The sequence below is a fragment of the Hippopotamus amphibius genome, chromosome 9, assembly GCF_030028045.1.
Source record: "Hippopotamus amphibius kiboko isolate mHipAmp2 chromosome 9, mHipAmp2.hap2, whole genome shotgun sequence".
Taxonomy (NCBI): domain Eukaryota; kingdom Metazoa; phylum Chordata; class Mammalia; order Artiodactyla; family Hippopotamidae; genus Hippopotamus; species Hippopotamus amphibius.
Genome location: NC_080194.1, coordinates 85,421,637 through 85,442,032, shown reverse-complemented (window position 1 = coordinate 85,442,032; position 20,396 = coordinate 85,421,637). Strand labels below are relative to the sequence as shown.

At 38.4% G+C, this 20,396-nt stretch overlaps 1 protein-coding gene across 1 annotated transcript; it reads left to right on the top strand.

Annotated features, from left to right (window-relative positions):
* The first annotated feature begins 16,827 nt into the window (after window positions 1–16,827).
* Window positions 16,828–17,766, top strand: LOC130860530 (putative olfactory receptor 10D4). Its single transcript, XM_057748856.1, has one exon. The coding sequence runs from the start codon at window positions 16,831–16,833 to the stop codon at window positions 17,764–17,766; it is 936 nt and encodes a 311-aa protein (XP_057604839.1). The 5' UTR covers window positions 16,828–16,830.
* The last annotated feature ends 2,630 nt before the right edge of the window (window positions 17,767–20,396 follow it).

Below are 20,396 nucleotides of genomic sequence, written 5' to 3'. Positions count from 1 at the left end.
TCAGGTCTGCTGGCGGCCTCCAGCAGTGCACACAACTCCAGCCCAACCACCTCAAGTGCCATTTGGACAGGGGAGGAAAATCCTTCCCCTTTGAGGGAAAGACTGAGGAGGGAGAGCAGACTCGGAGGGTTCCCTCCTCCCAATCCCCACAGGCCTTATTTTTTCCCTTTTCAAGCTGAACAAATCACCTGAACAAATCATCCTCTTGTAAAATAACCCACTAGTGCCTGAGCTCAGTGCTGCTGGGTGATCAGGAAAGAGCCATATAAGGGACTTTAGAGACCATCTAATAGAAGCCCTTCATTTCATAGATGAGATGACTGAGGCCTAAAGGGGGTAAAGTCAAGGTCACACAGCCACTGGGTGACAGAGTCAGGATGAAAACAGAGATCCTTCATGAAGTGCAGTGCCCATTCCCACCATGTCACATTGCTGTGCTCACCTGTGCGCCCTCTCCAGAGCTGCCCTGGACAGGGGGTGAAGCTGCCAGTGGCTGAGATGGAGAGGAGAGCAGGGCAGACCCTGTCTCAGTGGGATCTGATTACTTGAAAGGATAGGTCCTGTTTTCTATCTCCTATGCCAGCCTTGTCTGCCAGTGTTCCCGTCCTCTTTGCACACCCCCGCCTTGGTTTTCATTCCCACTCTGTCCCAGGGCCCCTGGGACTAACAGAGGTCATTCACAATCTTGAACCCCTTGTTCTGGAGTCTATAGTTTCCTGGCATTTGCTTATGAGATTGGGACTGACACAGCATACAAGGCTCCCAAAGTGAACAGGTCTGCCCATGGGTCCATCTACAGGTGAAGAGAGAAGTGGATGGGTCCCAGCCCACCCCCAGGGCACTCTTTGCAGAGGCTTCCCGAGTGCTACTTTGGCCTCCCATTCCCACCAGGGAGTAATCCACAGCAGCTACTGGAGACAAGGTGATCCTATTTCATTGTCACTGCTCAGCCAATATGATGGGGTGAAGACCCCAGCTCGATCATCCCCCTGAGATCCAGCGTGAAAGAGCAGCTTTAGGACAGAGGATCCTGGTACCCAGTCAGCAGAGAGGTGTCTGAATAGACAATCGATTGAAGCTGCAGGAAGGATAGGCTTTACTTTCCATACTATAGGAAACTCAGGGGCTTTTCATGTTGCTGAGAGTTTTGTCTTTGTTTTTTAATCCAGAACTCTACTGCCAAAGGCCAAAGCTCAAATTGTTGAGATGTTTTCAGTTAGATTCCATTCTTCTCTGCACAGGACAAGAAAGGCCTAGACTCGTGGTGCACTGCAAGGTGCATAAGGGGCAGCCTGGGGGTCTGGCCTTCTATTCCCAGAGACCTCATCACTGCTAGGGCACGAAACTAGGTCTCCCTCTGTCCCCTCCTCTGTATTCCTAGTGGGGCTGGCTGCCCAGTGCTCCCGTGGGTTCTGGTGGCATCTCAGGGAAACAAAATGCTGACTGTTGCCCAGTGCGGGGGTTTTGAGGGAGCTCAGCAGGTAGCTGCTACATAGACAGCACCTGAGGACTGGGCATATCAAGGTTTCATCTGATTTTCTGAGAAGAGGGTATCCTATGTGGAATTTTGAACTCTGTCCATGGCCTCTATTGTTCCTGGGCATAAATTCCCTGAAATCTACTAGGAAGATGCTTAGGAGAATGAAAATGTTCACTTCAGGGCAAAAAGCCAGACCCCTAGAACTTAGGGGCAGGCCTAGGCTGCAGTAGTTCTGATAAAAGAGGCTATCTGCTTTGGGATAGGTTACTTTTTTTTAAAGGAAAGGATCTTAGGGCAAATTCTATGTTCCTCCTTGGCTGCCTAATTCCCTCTTCATAGCCTTTAGCCATTTGATACCTAGGGGAAAAGGAAGGCCAGAAGTTCAAGGAGGACCCTAGTGAGTTTCCCAAGAGCTAGAAAGATGCTCAGCTAACGATGATCCTAAAGTATCTGCCCTGATTCTCTATAATTTGGAGCTTGGCAGGATGGAGAATACCAGTTTGGGGGAAAATAGAAGATATACTGTTTCATCTGTTTGCTTCTTTCCTACCCAGCATTTGGTCCTTTCTACCCATTCTATCATGGCTGCTGTGGGAGAGGCCAGACTGGATTACTCCTTTGCTGATTCTGGGTCACATTCCACCAGTCAGATTTAGACAGAGACAGCAAATATATCTCTGCGAACCAATCAAAGGCAACAACCCCCAGGCCTCTTGGGGAGAGAGATGGTGACTGGCAAAGCCCAGAGAGTAAAAATTAGGCTGGCCAAGAGGAATGAATGTGGCTCTGTTCACAGAGAACCTGGAAAAGCTTTGGGGTGGTTCAAAGGCTCCTTCTTTTGGTGCATCCAGATTGTATTGCTCTTGCCACTGGACATCTATGTCAAAGACTGTATCACCATGTATCTGTAAAGGTCATCTTCTTCCCACATCTTTACTGGGTTCTGATGCTATCTGGTAACATCACATTCTGGGGCTGAGAAGAGAGAAGAAAACCGGGAACTCAGCACGACTTGAAACAAGCTGTGCCAGAGGGAGATTATAAGCGCTTTACCTCAGTGGCACACTGGTGTCCCTCAACTTCATAAAAGGCCAGAAACCATGAATCTGATGACTGAACAAAATCCAGTGGGAAGCACGCTGTCATGTGAGTGGGGAAAGATGCAGCAATGCTTTCATGAAGGGGGTACAGAATACTCTTTGCATCATAGGACAAGATACGGGTTTAATCTAGTCTAGACACAGGATTCTTCTTTCCCCTCTTGATAAGGAAAGCTAGCAGAAAGTTTATTTAAACCACTTCCTGAGCTTTATCTTTTTGACAATATACTGGAGAAACTTTGAAAAATAAGTTCAAGCTGATACACATATACATATTTTTTGATAATGTAAATACAACAGCCACATGTTAATCTACCCTGCACTGCTTTGAGTGAATATACTTTGAAAAAACATTTGTTAGCTAAGAGAAATGGCTTTTTTTTCCTCTAAACAGGAATGTAAATATCTCTTTTACTAGAAATGACAAGTTTTTGTTTTTCTTTAACGAAAAGTGAAATATAAGACAGGCATCATGACAAAGTATTTGTCTTGCAGAGTGGGCATTTTTATTTTTAAATACGATCCTCACCCCCTCCCGGTACAGTCCCATCATGTCACAGTAAGGGCTGGAGTCAACATGCACTGGTTGGAAAGTGACTCTGGTTATAGGGAGAGGGTTTTAGAACCCATTCCAATCTTTTTTTTTTTTTTAAACAGTAAAAGAGCCTGAAGTCCAGAAAGATGAAGTGACTTAGCCAAAATCACGTTTAGTGACAGAAACAGGCTTAAAACCTGGGTTGGAAGACTGTCCAGTGCTGTGTGCCTCAGGAGATATCAACAAATTAAGGACTGCTAATTAAGGGCAGTTACCAGAATGACACAAAGGACAGAATTTCCTTCTCAAGTCTGCAGCAAGGTTAGGGAAGATTAAAGACAAACATAGGAACCTTACTGGTCTTCTGTACTTCCGAGTTATTTAGGTCTAAGACTTAAATGAACAATTCTTTTCTGCCAAGAAATAGTTTTGAATGAGCTTTTACATATAGATCTTCTGTTAGTAGGACTAAGGATTAAAGGGAACAAGATAGGGGAAGACAGGGGGTGATAGTAAAGCAATGTCTTTCATCATTGTCATTAGCTGATTCACTCAGGTTTGGTGAAAAGCCAACACTGAGTGAAAGGAGGGGATTACTATTTGCTCTGGGTCTTTTTTAAATTAGTGAATGTTAAACAGTTTGTCCAGGAGACTGGGGGGGCATGTGTCTTAGTGGACAGGGGTCTAAAGTACACTGGAATTTACCGAGAAAGTTGTTTGTAAAGACTATACTTAATTATTGCCATTTTCTTACAAAAATATATTTTGGAAAATTGTATACTGTCAATTAAAGTGCTTTTGTCTAAGCTGGTTCAAAAAAAATAAAAAGTGTTACTAGAGACAAGAAAGAACACTACACAAAGATCAAGGGATCAATCCAAGAAGAGATAACAATTATAAATATATGTGCACCCAATATAGGAGCACTTCAATACATAAGGCAAATGCTAACAACTATGCAAGAGGAAATTAACAGTAACACAATAATAGTGGGGGACTTTAACACCTCACTTACACCAATGGACAGATCATCCACACAGAAAATTAATAAGGAAACACAAGCTTTAAATGACACAATAAATCAGCTTGATTTGATAGATATCTATAGGACATTATATCCAAAAACAGCAGATTACACGTTCTTCTCAAGTGCACACGGAACATCCTCCAGGACAGATCACATTTTGGGTCATAAATCAAGCCTTGGTAAATTCAAGAAAATTGAAATTGTATCAAGCACCTTTTCTGACCACAGTGCTATGAGATTAGAAATAAACTACAGGGAAAAAAAATTGTAAAAAACAGAAATACATGGAGGCTAAACCATACTCTACTAAATAACCAAAAGTTCACTGAAGAAATCAAAGAGGAAATCAAAAAATACCTAGAGACAAATGACAATGAAAACACAATGATCCAAAACCTATGGGATGCAGCAAAGGCAGTTCTAAGAGCGAAGTTTATAGCAGTACAATCCTACCTCAAGAAACAAGAAAATTTCCAAATAAACAATCTATCCTTACACTTAAAGAAACTAGAGAAAGAAGAACAAACAAAACCCAAGGTTAGTAGAAAGAGAGAAATCATAAAGATCAGAGCAGAAATAAATGAAATAGAAACAAAGAAAACAATAGCAAAAATCAATGAAACTAAAAGCTGGTTCTTTGAGAAAATAAATAAAATTGATACACCTCTAGCAAGACTCATCAAGAAAAAGAGGGAGAGGACTCAAGTCAATAAAATTACAAATGAAAGAGAAGACGTTACAATGGACACTGCAGACATACAAAGGATCATAAGAGACTGCCTTAAGCAACTATATGCCAATAAAATGGACAACCTGGATGAAATGGATAGATTCTTAGAAAGGTATAAACTTCCAAGACTAAATCAGGAAGAAACAGAAAATATGAACAGACAAATCACAAGAAATGAAATTCAAACTGTGATTAAAAATCTTCCAACAAACAAAAGTCCAGGACCAGATGGACTTACAGGTGAATTTCATCAAACATTTAGAGAAGAGCTAACACCCATCCTTCTCTAACTCTTCCAAAACATTGCAGAAGAAGGAACACTTCCAAACTAATTTTATGAAGCCACCATCACCCTGATACCAAAACCAGACAAAGATACTACAAAAAAAGAAAATTACAGACCAATACCACTGATGAATTTAGATGCAAAAATCCTCAACAAAATACTTGCCAACAGAATCCAACAACACATTAAAAGGATCATACACCATGATCAAGTGGAGTTTATCTCTGGAATGCAAGGATTCTTCAATATATGCAAATCAATCAATGTGATACACCATATTAACAAATTGAGGGATAAAAACCATATGATCATCTCAATAGATGCAGAAAAAGCTTTTGACAAAAATCAACACCCATTTATGATAAAAAAAATATCCCTGGAAGGTGGTCATAGAGGGAAGCTACCTCAACATAATAAAGGCCATATACGACAAACCCACAGCAACATCATTCTCTATGGTGAAAAACTGGAAGCATTCCCTCTAAGATCAGGACCAAGACAAGGAGGTCCACTCTCGCCACTACTATTCAACATAGTTTTGGAAGTCCTTGCCACAGCAATCGGAGAAGAAAAGGAAATAAAAGAAATCCAGATGGGAAAAGAAGTAAAATTGTCACTGTTCGCAGATGACATGATATTATACATAGAAAATCCTAAAGATGCCACCAGAAAGCTACTTGAGCTAATCAATGAATTTGATAAAGTTGCAGGATACAAAATTAACCCACAGAAATCTCTTGCATTTCTATACACTAACAATGAAAGATTAGAAAGAGAAATGAAGGAAACAATCCCATTCACCATTGCAACAAAAAGAATAAAATACATAGGAATAAACCTAACCAAGGAGGTAAAAGACCTGTACTCAGAAAACTATAAGACACTATTGAAAGAAATGAAGATGATACAAACAGATGGAGAAATATACCATGTTCTTGGATTGGTAGAAACAACATTGTGAAAATGTCTATCCTACCCAAAGCAATTTACAGATTCAATGCAATCCCAATCAAATTACCAATGACATTTTTCACAGAACTAGAACAAGAAATTTTAGGATTTGTATGGAAACACAAAAGACCCCAAATAGCCAAAGCAATCTTGAGAAGGAAAGAAGAAGTTGGTGGAATCAGGCTTCCTGACTTCAAGCTATACTACAAGGCTACAGTGATCAAAAGAGTGTGGTACTGGCAGAAGAACAGAAATATGGATCAATGGAACAGGATAGAGAGCCCAGAGATAAACTATGGTCAACTAACCTATGACAAAGGAGCCAAGGATATACAATGGAGAAAAGGTAGCCTCTTCAATAAGTGCCTGGACAGCTACATGTAAAAGAATGAGATTAGAACACTCCCTAACATCATACACAAAAATTAACTTAAAATGGATTAAGGACCTAAACGTAAGGCCAGACACTATAAAAGTCCTAGAGGAAAACATAAGAAGAACACTCTTCGACATAAATCACAGCAAGATCTTTTTTGACCCCCCCCCCAGAGTAATGGAAATAAAAACAAAAAGAAATAAGTGGGACTGAATGAAACTTCAATGCTTCTGCACAGCAAAGGAAAGTATAAGCAAGAGGAAAAGACAACCCTCAGAATGGGAGAAAATATTTGCAAATGAATCAACAGACAATGGATTAATCTCCAAAATATATAAATAGTTCATCCAGCTCAATCAAAAGCACAAACAACCCAATCCACAAATGGGCAGAAGACCTAAATAGACATTTCTCCAAAGAAGACATACAGATGGCCAACAAACACATGAAAAAATGCTCAACGTCACTAATCATCAGAGAAATGCAAGTCAAAGCTACAATGAGGTATCACCTCACACCCGTCAGAATGGCCATCATCACAAAGTCTGGAAACCACAAATGTTGGAGAGGGTGTGGAGAAAAGGGAACTCTCCTGCACTGTTGGTGGGACTGTAAGTTGGTACAGCCACTATGGAAAACAATTTGGAGGTTCCTTAAAAAACTACAAATAGAACTACCATATGATTCAGTCATCCCACTCCTGGGCATATACCCAAAGAAAACCATAATCCCAAAAGAAACTTGTACCATCATGTTTATTGCAGCACTATTTACAATAGCCAGGACATGGAAGCAACCGAAATGCCCATCAACAAATGAATGGATACAGAAGATGTGGCATATATACACAATGGAATATTACTCAGCTATAAAAAGGGATGAGATGGAGCTATATGTAATGAGGTGGATGGAACTACAATCTGTCATACAGAGTGAAGTAAGTCAGAAAGAGAAGGACAAATATTGTATGCTAACTCACATATACGGAATCTAAAAATGGTACTGATGAACTCAGTGAGAAGAATAAGGATGCAGATACAGAGAATGGACTGGAGAACTCGAGGTATGGGAGGGGGCGGGGGGTGAAGGGGAAACTGAGACGAAGCAAGAGAGTAGCACAGACATATATATACTACCAACTGTAAAATAGTCAGTGGGAAGTTGTTGTATAACAAAGGGAGTCCAACTCGAGGATGGAAGATGCCTTAGAGGACTGGGGCAGGGAGGGTGGGGGGACTCGAGGGGGGGGAGTCAAGGAAGGGAGGGAATACGGGGATATGTGTATAAAAACAGATGATTGAACCTGGTGTACCCCCAAAAAAATAAAAAATAAAAAATAAAAAAAATAAAAATAGAAAAATAAAAAAATAAAAAAAGAAATAAGTGGGACTGAATGAAACTTCAATGCTTCTGCACAGCAAAGGAAAGTATAAGCAAGAGGAAAAGACAACCCTCAGAATGGGAGAAAATATTTGCAAACGAATCAACAGACAATGGATTAATCTCCAAAATATATAAATAGTTCATCCAGCTCAATCAAAATCACAAACAACCCAATCCAAAAATGGGCAGAAGACCTAAATAGGCATTTCTCCAAAGAAGACATGTGGAAGGCTTAGAGGCACGTGAAAAGCTGCTCAACATCACTAATTAGTAGAGAAATGCAAATCAAAACTACAATGAGGTATCACCTCACATCGGTTAGAATGGGCATCATCAGAAAATCTACAAACAGTAAATGCTGGAGAGGGTGTGGAGAAAAGGGAATGCTTTTGCACTGTTGGTGGGAATGTAAATTGATACAGCCACTATGGAGAACAGTATGGAGGTTCCTTGAAAATTTACAAATAGAGTTACCATATGACCCAGCAATCCCACTACTGGGCATATGCCCATAGAACACCATAATTCAAAAAGACACATGCACTCCAATGTTCATTGCAGCACTATTTACAATAGCCAGGACATGGAAGCACCCAAAATGTCCATCAACAGATGAATGGGTAAAAAAGATGTGGTACATATATACAATGGAATATTACTCAGCTGTAAAAAGCAATGAAACTGGGACATTTGTAGAGACATGGCTGGACCTAGAGACTGTCATACAGTGTGAAGTGAGTCAGAAAGAGAAAAACAAATATCGTATATTAACACATATATGCGGAATATAGAAAAATGGTACAAATGAACTGGTTTGCAAGGCGGAAATAGAGACACAGATGTAGAGAACAAACATAAGGACACCAAGCGGGAAAAGCAGGGAGAGTTGGGGGGATGAATTGGGAGATTGGGATACCAAATTGTACACTCTAAACATATGCAGTTTATTGTATGTTAACTGTATCTCAATAAAGTTTTTAAAAAAAAATCTTACTCTATCAACAACAATAACTTGATTAAATAGGGGGTAAAGGACTTAGACATTCTGCAAAAAAGACACACAAATGGCCAACAAGCATATGAAAAGATGCTCAATATCAGTAATCATTAGGGAAATGCCAATGAAATGCACAATGAGATATCACTTTACAACCATTAAAATGGCTTTTACTGGAAAATAAAAAGGAAAAAGAAAAGAAATTTGGAGAAATTGGAACCATTATGCACTGTTGGTGGGAACTGTAACTTGTTACAGCCATTATGGAAAACAGTATGGCGATTCCTCAAAAAATTTAAAAATAAAATTACCCTATGGTTCACCAATTCCACTGCTACTTATACATCCAAAAGAGCCCTGAAGAGATGTTCGTATTTATAGCATATTCATAGCAGCATTATTCACAACAGGCAGGAGGTGGAAGCTCTTCAAGTGTCCACTGATGATAAACGGATAATCAGAATGTGGTGTATACGTACATGCAACAGTATCCCCATCTTACAGAGAAAGGAAGTTGACACATTTCCTGATGGGTGACTCTTGAGATTGTGTTAAGTGAAATATGCAGCCACAAAAAGACAAATACTGTATGATTTCAGTTATATGAGGTTTTTAGTGTAGTCAAATGATTGGAAAAGAAAGTAGAATGGTGGCTGCCGGGGGCTGGGAGAGGGGAAAATAGGCAGTTGTTTAATGGACATAGAGTTTCCTTTTGCAAGAAGAAAAAGTTCTGAAGTTTGGTTTGCACAACAGCATGAATATACTTAACAGTACTGAAGTATATACTTAAAATGGTTAAGACAGTAAATTTTATGCTTTGTATACTTTAACATAATTTAAAAATAAGGCTCCTTATCTAGTTCTCATATATCCTGTGATATTTTGGTTTGCTAGTTCCTTCCCTTTTCTTATAACTCCATCTACTGTTGAACCCTCTCAAATCACTGGTTAATTGTTAAATACCTCAGTTTTGTGTGGGCAGAGAAGAGTTTCAGAAAAGTTGCTTAAGGTAGACTCCAGGGCATCTGCCTAGCGTTACCATTTGTATCATTACTCCTTACCCAATGCTGTGTAAGGCTGTTGCTTTGGGTGTATTAACTAGTTTATCTGCAAAGGAATGCTGAGCTCATTTTTCAGAAGGTGAAACAAGATTTAGGGATGTTGGATAAATTTCCCTAAATAACACAACTTGTTTGTGGATAGAATTAGGATTCCATCTCAGACCCTCATGCAGCTATACTCAATATAGCAATTTTGCTGACATTTTGAAAAAACTAAAAATGGAATTACCATATGACTCAGCAATCCCACTGCTGGGCATATACCCAGAGAAAACCATAATTCAAAAAGACACAGGCACCCCAATGTTCACTGCAGCACTATTTACAATAGCCTAGTCATGGAAGCAACCTAAATGTCCATCGACAGATGCATGGATGAAGAAGATGTGGTACATATATACAATGGAATATTACTCAGCCATAAAAAGGAACGAAATTGGGTCATTTGTAGAGACATGGATGGACCTAGAGACTGTCATACAGAGTGAAGTAAATCAGAAAGAGAGAAACAAATATTGTATGTTAACACATATATGTGGAATATAGAAAAATGGTACAGGTGAACCAGTTTGCAAGGCAGAAATAGAGACACAGACATAGAGAACAAATGTATGGACACCAAGGGCACAGAAGGCCGGGGATTGAATTGGAATATTGGGATTGACATATATACACTAATGTGTATATAATAGATAACTAATAGAACCTGCTGTATCACCCAGGGAATTCTACTTCACTTTGCTGAAGGGTAGAAACTAACAACGTTGTAAAACAACTATACTCCAATTAAAAAAAGAAAGAAAAAAAATATTTGATCTTTCATGTAAGCACACCAAAGCCACTTACCCCAGTTTTTTTTTTCCTTTCAATATCTCTGATGTATGAGAGTAATCCCATATTATTTTTTATTCCTGTCTTCAAACCCTCCAAGCACCCCTCCTTTATTTTCATCCCATCTTTTTTTCCCCACAAGTTACTCAATGCCTTTTCATTTTATTTATTTTTCCTTCTTAGGCTCTCTAGTTCTCTTCTTACCCAATACATTGATTGTATAAAATAAAGGTTCAGGGAATATGACAGTCAGAAGAATTCTTATAGCAGGTGGAAGCACTAAGAAGGTTGTGAATACTTGACCTTATCCTTCCATCTCCATATAAACGTATCTATGAATAAATGGATTGAGTGTTCACTCAAATGTTAAAAATGGGTAATTCAGTTTGGGGTGATTTTTACTTTGTTATATTTTTCATGCTACCTGTATGATGTTGCAATGAGATTGTAACTTTTTTTTTAAAAGAAGCTCTTCTCAAAAAAAAAAAAAAAAGAAGACATCTCAGCATGTACAGTATTAAATGAGGCAATTATCTGAACTGGAAAGTTTTAAGAATAAAAAATCCAGAGCAGTTACTTTGTAGCAAAAAATGGGGCAATCGGTTCCTAAAACCATGGTGTAGTATGTATTATGTTGTTTATAAATTATGTCTAAACTAATTTGGAAACAAATATTCTAATCCCAAAGACTGAGGTTCTGTTATTCTCATTCTCATTTTGCTACTATCCTTTGTGGGTTCCAATCTTCTGGGTGTTGTCAGGAGATACCTGTGTGGAACTTTTACCTGATTATTAGAATCCAAGTCTGGTTCTCAGTGTACATTCAGGTACAGAAATTCAAAGAGCAAAACATTAAGTATTGTTCTGATGTCATCAGATTAGGCTAAAGCAGGGCATTAATCCATATACAGTACTAGCGGCATTTCTTTGACCTAGTGATTATCTTTTCCCCTTTTCTCCCTCTATAGTCCAATGATCTTCCTTATTTGTCTCCCTCAATGTATTCTAGCTCCTTTCAGCCACTCTCCTCCTGAGAGCAAGCACTATCTCTTCACACGCCCTCTCTCCCATGAATGCTCCAGTACAAGGCTACTGAAAACCCTCTTAAAGTTTATCTCCTACTACAGAGACCGCAATCTTGAAAATGACCAAATGTGCCCTGGGGAATCACATGTTCTAGGGCCCCTCCAGCTTTAGCTCACAGTCTTTTCCTCTGTTTCTCAAGTTCATCAAATGTGCTGTGCTCTCTTCCAGAGCTTTCGCACTTGCTGTTGCCTCTGCCTAGAATGCTTTTTCCCTTCCCCTCCCTGCACTCCTACTCTCTCCTCAGATCTCAGTTCAGGTAACATTTTCTCAGGGAGGTTCTCCTGGATCTTCAAGGAATGCTACCTAGTCCTTCAAGTAATAATAATAACAACAACAATAATAATAGATAATAATGTGGACACATATTGACTGACATGAACAAGAAACATAAGTTAATTGCTTAGAATACAAATACTCGCCCATTATAACTTTTCAATACATTGAACTTTTCTTCCTAGCATTTACTGTATTAAATAATTGTGACTTGTATGTATGGTTATATGATTAATGCCTTTCTTGTTCTAGATTGTAAGGTCTGTGAGGGCGGAGACCATGGCTAATTCCTCCTCATCAGAACATGCACATTTGGCACATCACAACAGCTGCTAACAAATTTTTGAGAAATGAAAAAATGATCTCACTAAACCACTAATTTGTTCACTTCACGTTCTCTCTCCTTTTTGTCAGCCTTTTCTTGTCTTAGTTTCTTATCTAGTTTAGATTTTTTTGACCATTATTATAATTACTTCCAAATCACTCAAAACCTCCCCTCCCTCATGTCTTCCTGCCCAGTCTTTGGTGCACGCACCTGCCTGCTCCATGCCTACACCTGTCCTGTTAGGCTTTCCTAGAGAAAAACAACACACAAGGCAGTTTATCAAGACTGTACATGTACCATCAACTACCTCGTGTTGCTGCAATCCTATTACTTTTCTTTACTGGAATTGCTCTCATGCTCTATGGGAATGACTGCTGCTATGGGGCTTGTGCCTGGACTTCTACTCAACTCCTGGGGTCTAACTCATAAAGAATAAAACAGAATTCACCAGCAAACTGAGGACTAAAAGATCAGCAAGATCTCAATACTTCCCATCACAGGGTTCCCTGGTAAGTTAAGTGGAAAACTGAGCTCAAGTGAGACTCTTCCACTTTAGTAGCTGAACTGGAGACAGAAGGACATGTCCAGGAGCTTCCTGATTTATCCTCTCCCCACCCCTATCACAGGAGGGAAAGCCAAAACTTGGAAAGAAAGGGAGAAGGGCTTTCTTCTCCCAATAAAGCTTTTTATTCCTCACCCTTTCTCTGCCCCATATTGAGGACTTAGTTCAAATGCACCATTCTACCATTTAGTTTTCTGTGATGTTTACTATCAAACACAGTGATGTGTTGTAGGCCTTTTTGAATGTTAGTTTTTAATATTGTTTCCTAAAGGGTGAAATGCTTTTTGTATGATCACTTTTTGATCAGCTTTTCATCTATTAAAGAAAATTAAAATCCTGAGTACTTGGCTTTGCTGAGTAAAACGTAAATAGAATACTAATTTTAAAAGTTATATTTTATTAAATATAAATGTTTAATATACTCAAGACATAGAATCTACATTTAACATAACTTGGGTACAAGGTTTTAGTTATGCAAAATGAAGACGTTCTAGAGATGTAATGTGTAGCATGTCGACTATCATTAACCATACTGTATTGAATACATGAAATTTCCTGAAAGAATACGTCTTAAGTGTTCTCATCACACAAACACAAAGAAAGAAAGAAAGAAAGAAAGAAAGAAAGAAAGAAAGAAAGAAAGAAAGAAAGAAAGAAAGAAAAGGAAAATGAGAAAAGGAAAAGAAAGGAAATGGTTACTCTGTGAGATGTTGGAAATCTTAATTATCTTGATTGAGGTGATCGTTTCACAATATATACTTATATGAAAACATCAAGTTGTACACCTTAAATATGTACAATTTTCAGTTGTCAATTATATCGTAAGAAGCTGTTTTAAGAAAAGGATGAGTGAAAGCTGCCTTTACATGTTCAGCTCCAAGGCCAAAAATATCAGTGATCTATTGCTGCACAAAACACAACCACAAAACTTAGTGACTTAAAATAACAATTTACTATTATAAAAAACAAATTGGACCTTTGATTAAAATTGCACGTAAAAAAATAAAAATAAAAAATAATAAAAAAATGCAGGTAAAATACAACTTGCAATTCATCCTTTGTTGCTTATGATAATTTTGGAACACACTTACACTTTCTGGAGGAAATTAAAAATAAGAAAACTTACTGAGTTATTTTATTGACGTCTGTCCTCTTGAGATCCTATCACTGTTTTTTCTGCAATAGGTATCATCACTGAATGTAGAACGTGTTTCACTGGGACTATGATGTTAATTTAGAACATGCCACCTTGAATGCCTCCTCTGAATACATTTTTACAGACTGAGGTCAATTTAATCGTGTTTACTTCCTAGTCAAAGGCATATTTATCATCTTTTTTATTTGTTTAAACTGTACTGTTTGTTCAAGTCAGTCATCATGAGATAATCCAGGCTAAATAGGATGGTAGAATTGTTAACTTTGACATCCTTTTATTATTAGTTACATGTGCAACAAAAATATTGTTTACTTTTTAAATCAAAATTCCAGATGTGCTTGGAATAATATAACTACCTAAATACTCCTTAAACACTGAACCTTGATGATCAGAAACTTTAGGGCCAAAAGTCCTAAAGAAGAGGCCAAATGCCAGTGCCTTTCCGAGTAAGCTCCATGATTTTGGGCAAATTAAGTTCTTGGATCCTAACTGTCCTCATCTGTAGAAGACATCTCAGAGTTTTATAAGGTTTAAATAAGACTGTCAAGCACTCTTTTCCTTTCAGATAGACTCTAAGTTTTTTGAGCAGAAGAACTATGATTAACCATCCTGCCCTTCTCAACTTTTCTGGCTCTCCTGGAAAATAATTAACTCCCTGCCTGATATAATTGGTACTCAGTATTTGTGGGAATAAATGGATCCACGTGTGTATAAATAAGCAAGTGAATGAATGTGTTCAATGAGGAATTTGAAACTCGCCACCCCCGCAAATACTTATTGGGTGTTCAAGGCATCTGTCTTAGAAGCTTGAACAGATGCCATGTACTATAAGACACATACTTCAAGTTGTAGCTTAAAATTGCTGTTGGCCCCTCAGCATGTTTCTTCCCCATTTTTTCCTGGCAAGAGGCCTTTATTTCCTCTGCCGTTTGGAGAACTTCCCATCTCGATTCCACTGCAGACTGTACCCTGGCACAGAGGCAGGCATGTGACTCAGCCAGGAGACGAGATTTGAATCTGGAGCTGCGGCACCAGAAGCACAGGGCAGCTGAGGCTAATCACCTGATGCCCGGGCCCTGAGGATGGTCCACACGTTCTTATCTCTGAGGCACGAACCTAGTTCCTGCCCTGTCATGAGCCTCGGTTTTCGTCGGTTTATTTAATTTTCTGAGCTACCCCAGTTACTGTTGCTTGCAATAAATCAATCCTATAGACACAAGTAGTAAAATAACATAACTCATTCATTAAAACAACACATACACATGAAAAAGCAGTAAATATATAAATGGATGTAAAAATATGTGATATATGTGCCACATGAATTTTTAAATGATTATTCCACTGAAGTATATTTTACAAAGGAAATCATAAAAGATTTCATCTTTAATCAGTTTCCTCCTTCCTCTTTCTCTCGCTTTCCCGTTTCTAATGTCCAATTATACCAAGCAGTTAATTGCTCCCTTGCTTAATAAGGTCCCTGACTTGGGAGATTAATACCCAAAGGAAGAAGGTTACTTAAAATCTCTCGTGTTTGGAAATAATTGCAGTTCCTAGAGTCAGAGAGGAAATTACTGTAAGAGAGTAAAGCATACTCAGAATTCTGACTTTCTATTTGACAGCAATTGGAAAAGAGAATTCAGCATATCTACCAGCAGACTGCAAGCTGATGGGGACTTAGCAGGAAAGCGCTCCTTCCTTCTCCTGGAGAAGGAAAAGGAGAAAGAACCTTCAATAGCACCAGCCGGTTATGTTCCCTGTTTGCCTTGTAAGTGCCCAAATTTTGTCCCTCATTTTTTTTTTTTTAATTTTGACTTTCACTCTTTCCCTCCAGTCATAATTATCAAAATAAAATAGAGTAAAAATAAAGATAGAAATAGATAGGGTCTTAGGCAGTAGAATTCATGAGCTGATCTATGATTTAAAGACCTCACTGTGTTGGAAAACTTAAAACAAGTTGAAAAAGACATCAGAAATTTTCAAAAGGTGGAAATTGGAAAGGAGCCTCTACTATGCCTACCCCTGTTCCTTCTACTGCCTTAAAATTAGGATGCTGCTTAAATTGGATCTGGGTAGACTTTTATAGGTTTTGGAAACTGAAATGGAGACTATCAGTTACTCAGGTGGTTGAAATCTGGAGCATACAGGCCCTGTTGTAATTTTCTGTTCATTAAAAGCTGTCTAGGATGCCTCTCTGGGCTGGTTTCTCACTGTTGACCCTCATACCCAGGGAGATAATGTGGGAAAGAGTCTGTCTTTTGTATGTGTGCCTTATATGATCATAAATTATTTTGGAGATTTAAAGTAACCAAATTGTCTTAGGTGAATATAGGAAACTTGGATGTGACCTTGTTCAGTCTTTAAATTTGTCTTTTTAGAATCACAAAGTGGCATTCCAAATTTAATAGTGTACATGAAGAATGAAAGATAGAGGGGATGTCATGTAAAATTTCTGGGTGAGACTGTAAATAGAAACTGCACTGCAGGGAGATATCCAGGGTGGAGAGGAGCAAGCCCACCAAGGTAATTCTAAGGGGAAACACTAGTCTGTAAATATCTAGAGCATTTGCTCCTTTTCCATTTCAGTGTTTTAAACACAGCTAATTTACATACACATTCACTTTAACCACAGATGTCTTTTCACAGACACCCAAGAGTTGATTCTTCCATAAAGATGAGAAATCACACAGTGGTGACTGAATTCATCCTCCTGGGAATCCCTGAGACAGAGGGCCTGGAGATGGTGCTTTTTCTCCTGTTCTCATCATTGTATTTGTGTACTGTCCTGGGAAATGTGCTCATCCTTACAGCTATCATCTCCTCCTCTCGGCTTCACACCCCTATGTATTTTTTCTTGGCAAACCTCTCCACGTTTGACCTGGGTTTCTCGTCAACAACTGCTCCCAAGATGCTGTCATATCTTTCAGGGCAGAGTCAAGGTATCTCTTTCCAGGGCTGTGCTGCCCAGCTCTTCTTCTACCATTTCCTGGGATGTACTGAGGGTTTCCTATACACGGTGATGGCCTATGACCGCTTTGTTGCCATATGTTATCCTTTGAGATACACGGTCATAATGAATCACAGAGTCTGCTCCATCTTGGCCACAGGGACCTGGATGGGTGGCTGTGTGCACTCCATTATCCTAACCTCCCTCACTTTCCAGTTATCCTACTGTGGCTCTAACAAGGTGGGCTATCACTTCTGTGACATACCAGCAATCTTACCTCTAGCCTGTGAGGATACATCTCTAGCCCAGAGGGTAGGTTTTACAAATGTTGGCCTTTTGTCTCTCATTTGCTTTTTTCTCATCCTTGTTTCCTACACTCGCATTGGGATCGCCATATCAAAAATTCACTCAGCAGAGGGCAGGCAACGAGCATTCTCCACCTGCAGCGCACACATCACTGCAATTCTTTGCGCTTTCGGGCCAGTAATCATCATCTATCTGCAGCCCAATCCCAGTGCCTTGCTTGGTGCTATAATTCAGATATTGAATAATCTTGTAACCCCCATGCTGAACCCACTGATCTATAGCCTGAGAAATAAGGATGTAAAATCATCTCTGAGGAATGCATTTGCCATGAGAAGCTTCGCTCTGGGGGAAAAATGAGAAAAACTAAAGATTTGCTGGACAAAGTGATTCTCCATTTCTTGGGACTAATTCTCTTCTGTAGCTTCCAGGCATGTTGAAAACAAATGTACTCTGAATCGATCTACCACTTAATCTTGCTAAGTTTTAGAATATATGTCTGTTTTCATATTTTCCTATGTTTTGTAATGAAATATAATTAATAGAGTCACTGTGCCGACATCAAACTCATTCTTGTACTGCCTGGACCCTCTCTCAGCACCACCATCCTCCCAAAACAATTTTTAGCTCATTAAATCTTTGAAAGAGTTAAGAGAACATATTTTCTTTCTCACAATCTCACTTAAAAGTATATCCACATATATCTAGAGGGAATGGAAAATGAAAAAAAAAATCAAGAAATCCCAGCTTAATACAGAATATCAGAACTCAGTATTCCTTCTGTAGAGTATAAACTCCAATTTACTTCCAGTCAACACCAAAACTCAAACTAACTTGAGTAATATTTAAGGTAAGGTCTTTCTAGCGTGTAGTCTGGTTTGATTGTAATATTTTTTCTTGTGTACACATTCCACTGGGATTCAAATATTCTTCTTGCATTATTAGATACCTGGAAGGCTGTGAGCTTGAATCATGTCTCATTAGCCCCTAAAAAAATCAGCTTTAGTTCTGTAAAGAAAAAGGAAACAAAAAGATAGTAAGACAAACAAACAGAAGTAATCAAGTTTAAATATGTTACTACACATTTTTCTAAAACAACATTGATTTATCTATTTTTATAGAAAGCAAGTCTTGTTAGAACTTTTGTTTAAATTTAGGTACCAGTAATAAATGTGCCTCTCCACTGAAAAGAATGTTTCTTCCTTTCTCATAATAAGGTCTGTAGAACTTATTTTGATTCAGCTAATTTCTAAGTTCCATAATTCTAAGGGAAAAAATCATTAAATTTTATTTATAGAAACTATGTTAAATTTTATAACATTCTCATTCTTCTTTTCTTGATTTTGTTTTCTTTTTCCTTTTATGTTTTACCTACCAGTTGCTTATGGCTTTCCTGGTTACCCACATTAAATCCTTTTTGGTAACAACCAGAGAATAAATAATACACTCAAACTTATAATAATGATAATTTAAAAAAAAACATTATTTCAGACGTAAAACAGTATTTTTCATAATAGAATGATTATTTTCTTCATTCTCTGAACTTCAGATCCTGTCTGTCAATGTAGCTGAATGAAAATAATTTCTCCAGATAGAAACTGTAAGCATCACACTGAATGTGGAATGAGCTGTTAGAAAATATTAAATGGGCTCCCGTGACGGGAGAAGCCAATCACCAGTGGTCTGTAATTTGTTAGTATAAGAATCTCTAATGTGAGATACTCTAATTGCACCTAACAAGTAATTCGGTAGTCACTAGTCACTTCTGGCTAGAAATCCAAAGAACACTAATCAAATAACCTTAGTTACACTGAAGGTGTTTACAGATTAGCAATAATTGAATTGAAAAATAATCAAATGTTAAAGGATGAAATGAAAATACTGGTTGGATTTCCACTTACCTCTTTAATATAAACATCAAAAAATCAATAACTTCCATTGTAGCAAGGTTGTTATTTTCAGTGATCCAGTAACTGAGAAACACAATGCAGTAGTTCCCCCCTTATCCACAGTTTCATATTCAGTGATTTCAGTTCTGTGGTTTCAGTCACCCACAGATCAACCTTAGTCTGAAAATATTAAATGGAAAATTCCAGAAATAGATAATTCCTATTTTAAACTGCCAGCCTTTCTGAGTAGTGTCATGAAATCTCGAGCTCTCCGGCTCTGACTGGCCAGGGACATGAATCATCCTTTTGTTCAGTGCAACCCACCTGCTAATCACTTAGTAGATGTCTAGGTTATCAAATCAACTGTCCCAGTATCACACTGCTTGTGCCCTTATCTTACTTAATAATGGACCCAAAGCGTAAGAGAAGAGATGCTGGCAATTCGGATGCACCAATGAGAAGACATAAAGTGCTTCCTTTAAGAGAAAAGGTAAAAGTTTTCAACTTAAGAAAGCAAAAAATATCGATCCTGTATTGAGGTTACTTTGATCTATGGTAAGAATAAATCATATATCCAAGAAACTGTGAAGAAAGAAAAAGAAATTTGTACCAGTTCGTTGTTGCACTTCACACCACAAAAGTTATGACCACAGTGTGTGATGAGTGTTTCATTAAGATGGAAAAGGCATGTAATTTGTACAATAAAATATTCTGAGAGAGGGAGACCACATTCACATAATGTTTATTACAGCATGTTGTTATTATTAGTTATTGTCTTTAAGATCTTACTATGCCTAAGTTATAAGTTAAACTTTATCATAGGTTTGTACATATAGGAAAAAACATAGTCTATATATGGTTTGATAGTATTTGCAGTTCCAGGCATCCACTGGGGGACTTGGAACACATCCTGCAGGATAAGGGGCATCTACTTCAGTCGCTCCTATTCTTTAAGCCTTGTCACAATGCTGTCAGCTGCATTCATACCCATCTCATTCACTTCTTTTTCCTCTAGTTTCCAAGGATTTATACTAATTGCTTTCCATCTTCTTAAACATAAACACCCATGTCTTCTTCCCTGACCTCCCCCTTTGACAGGCA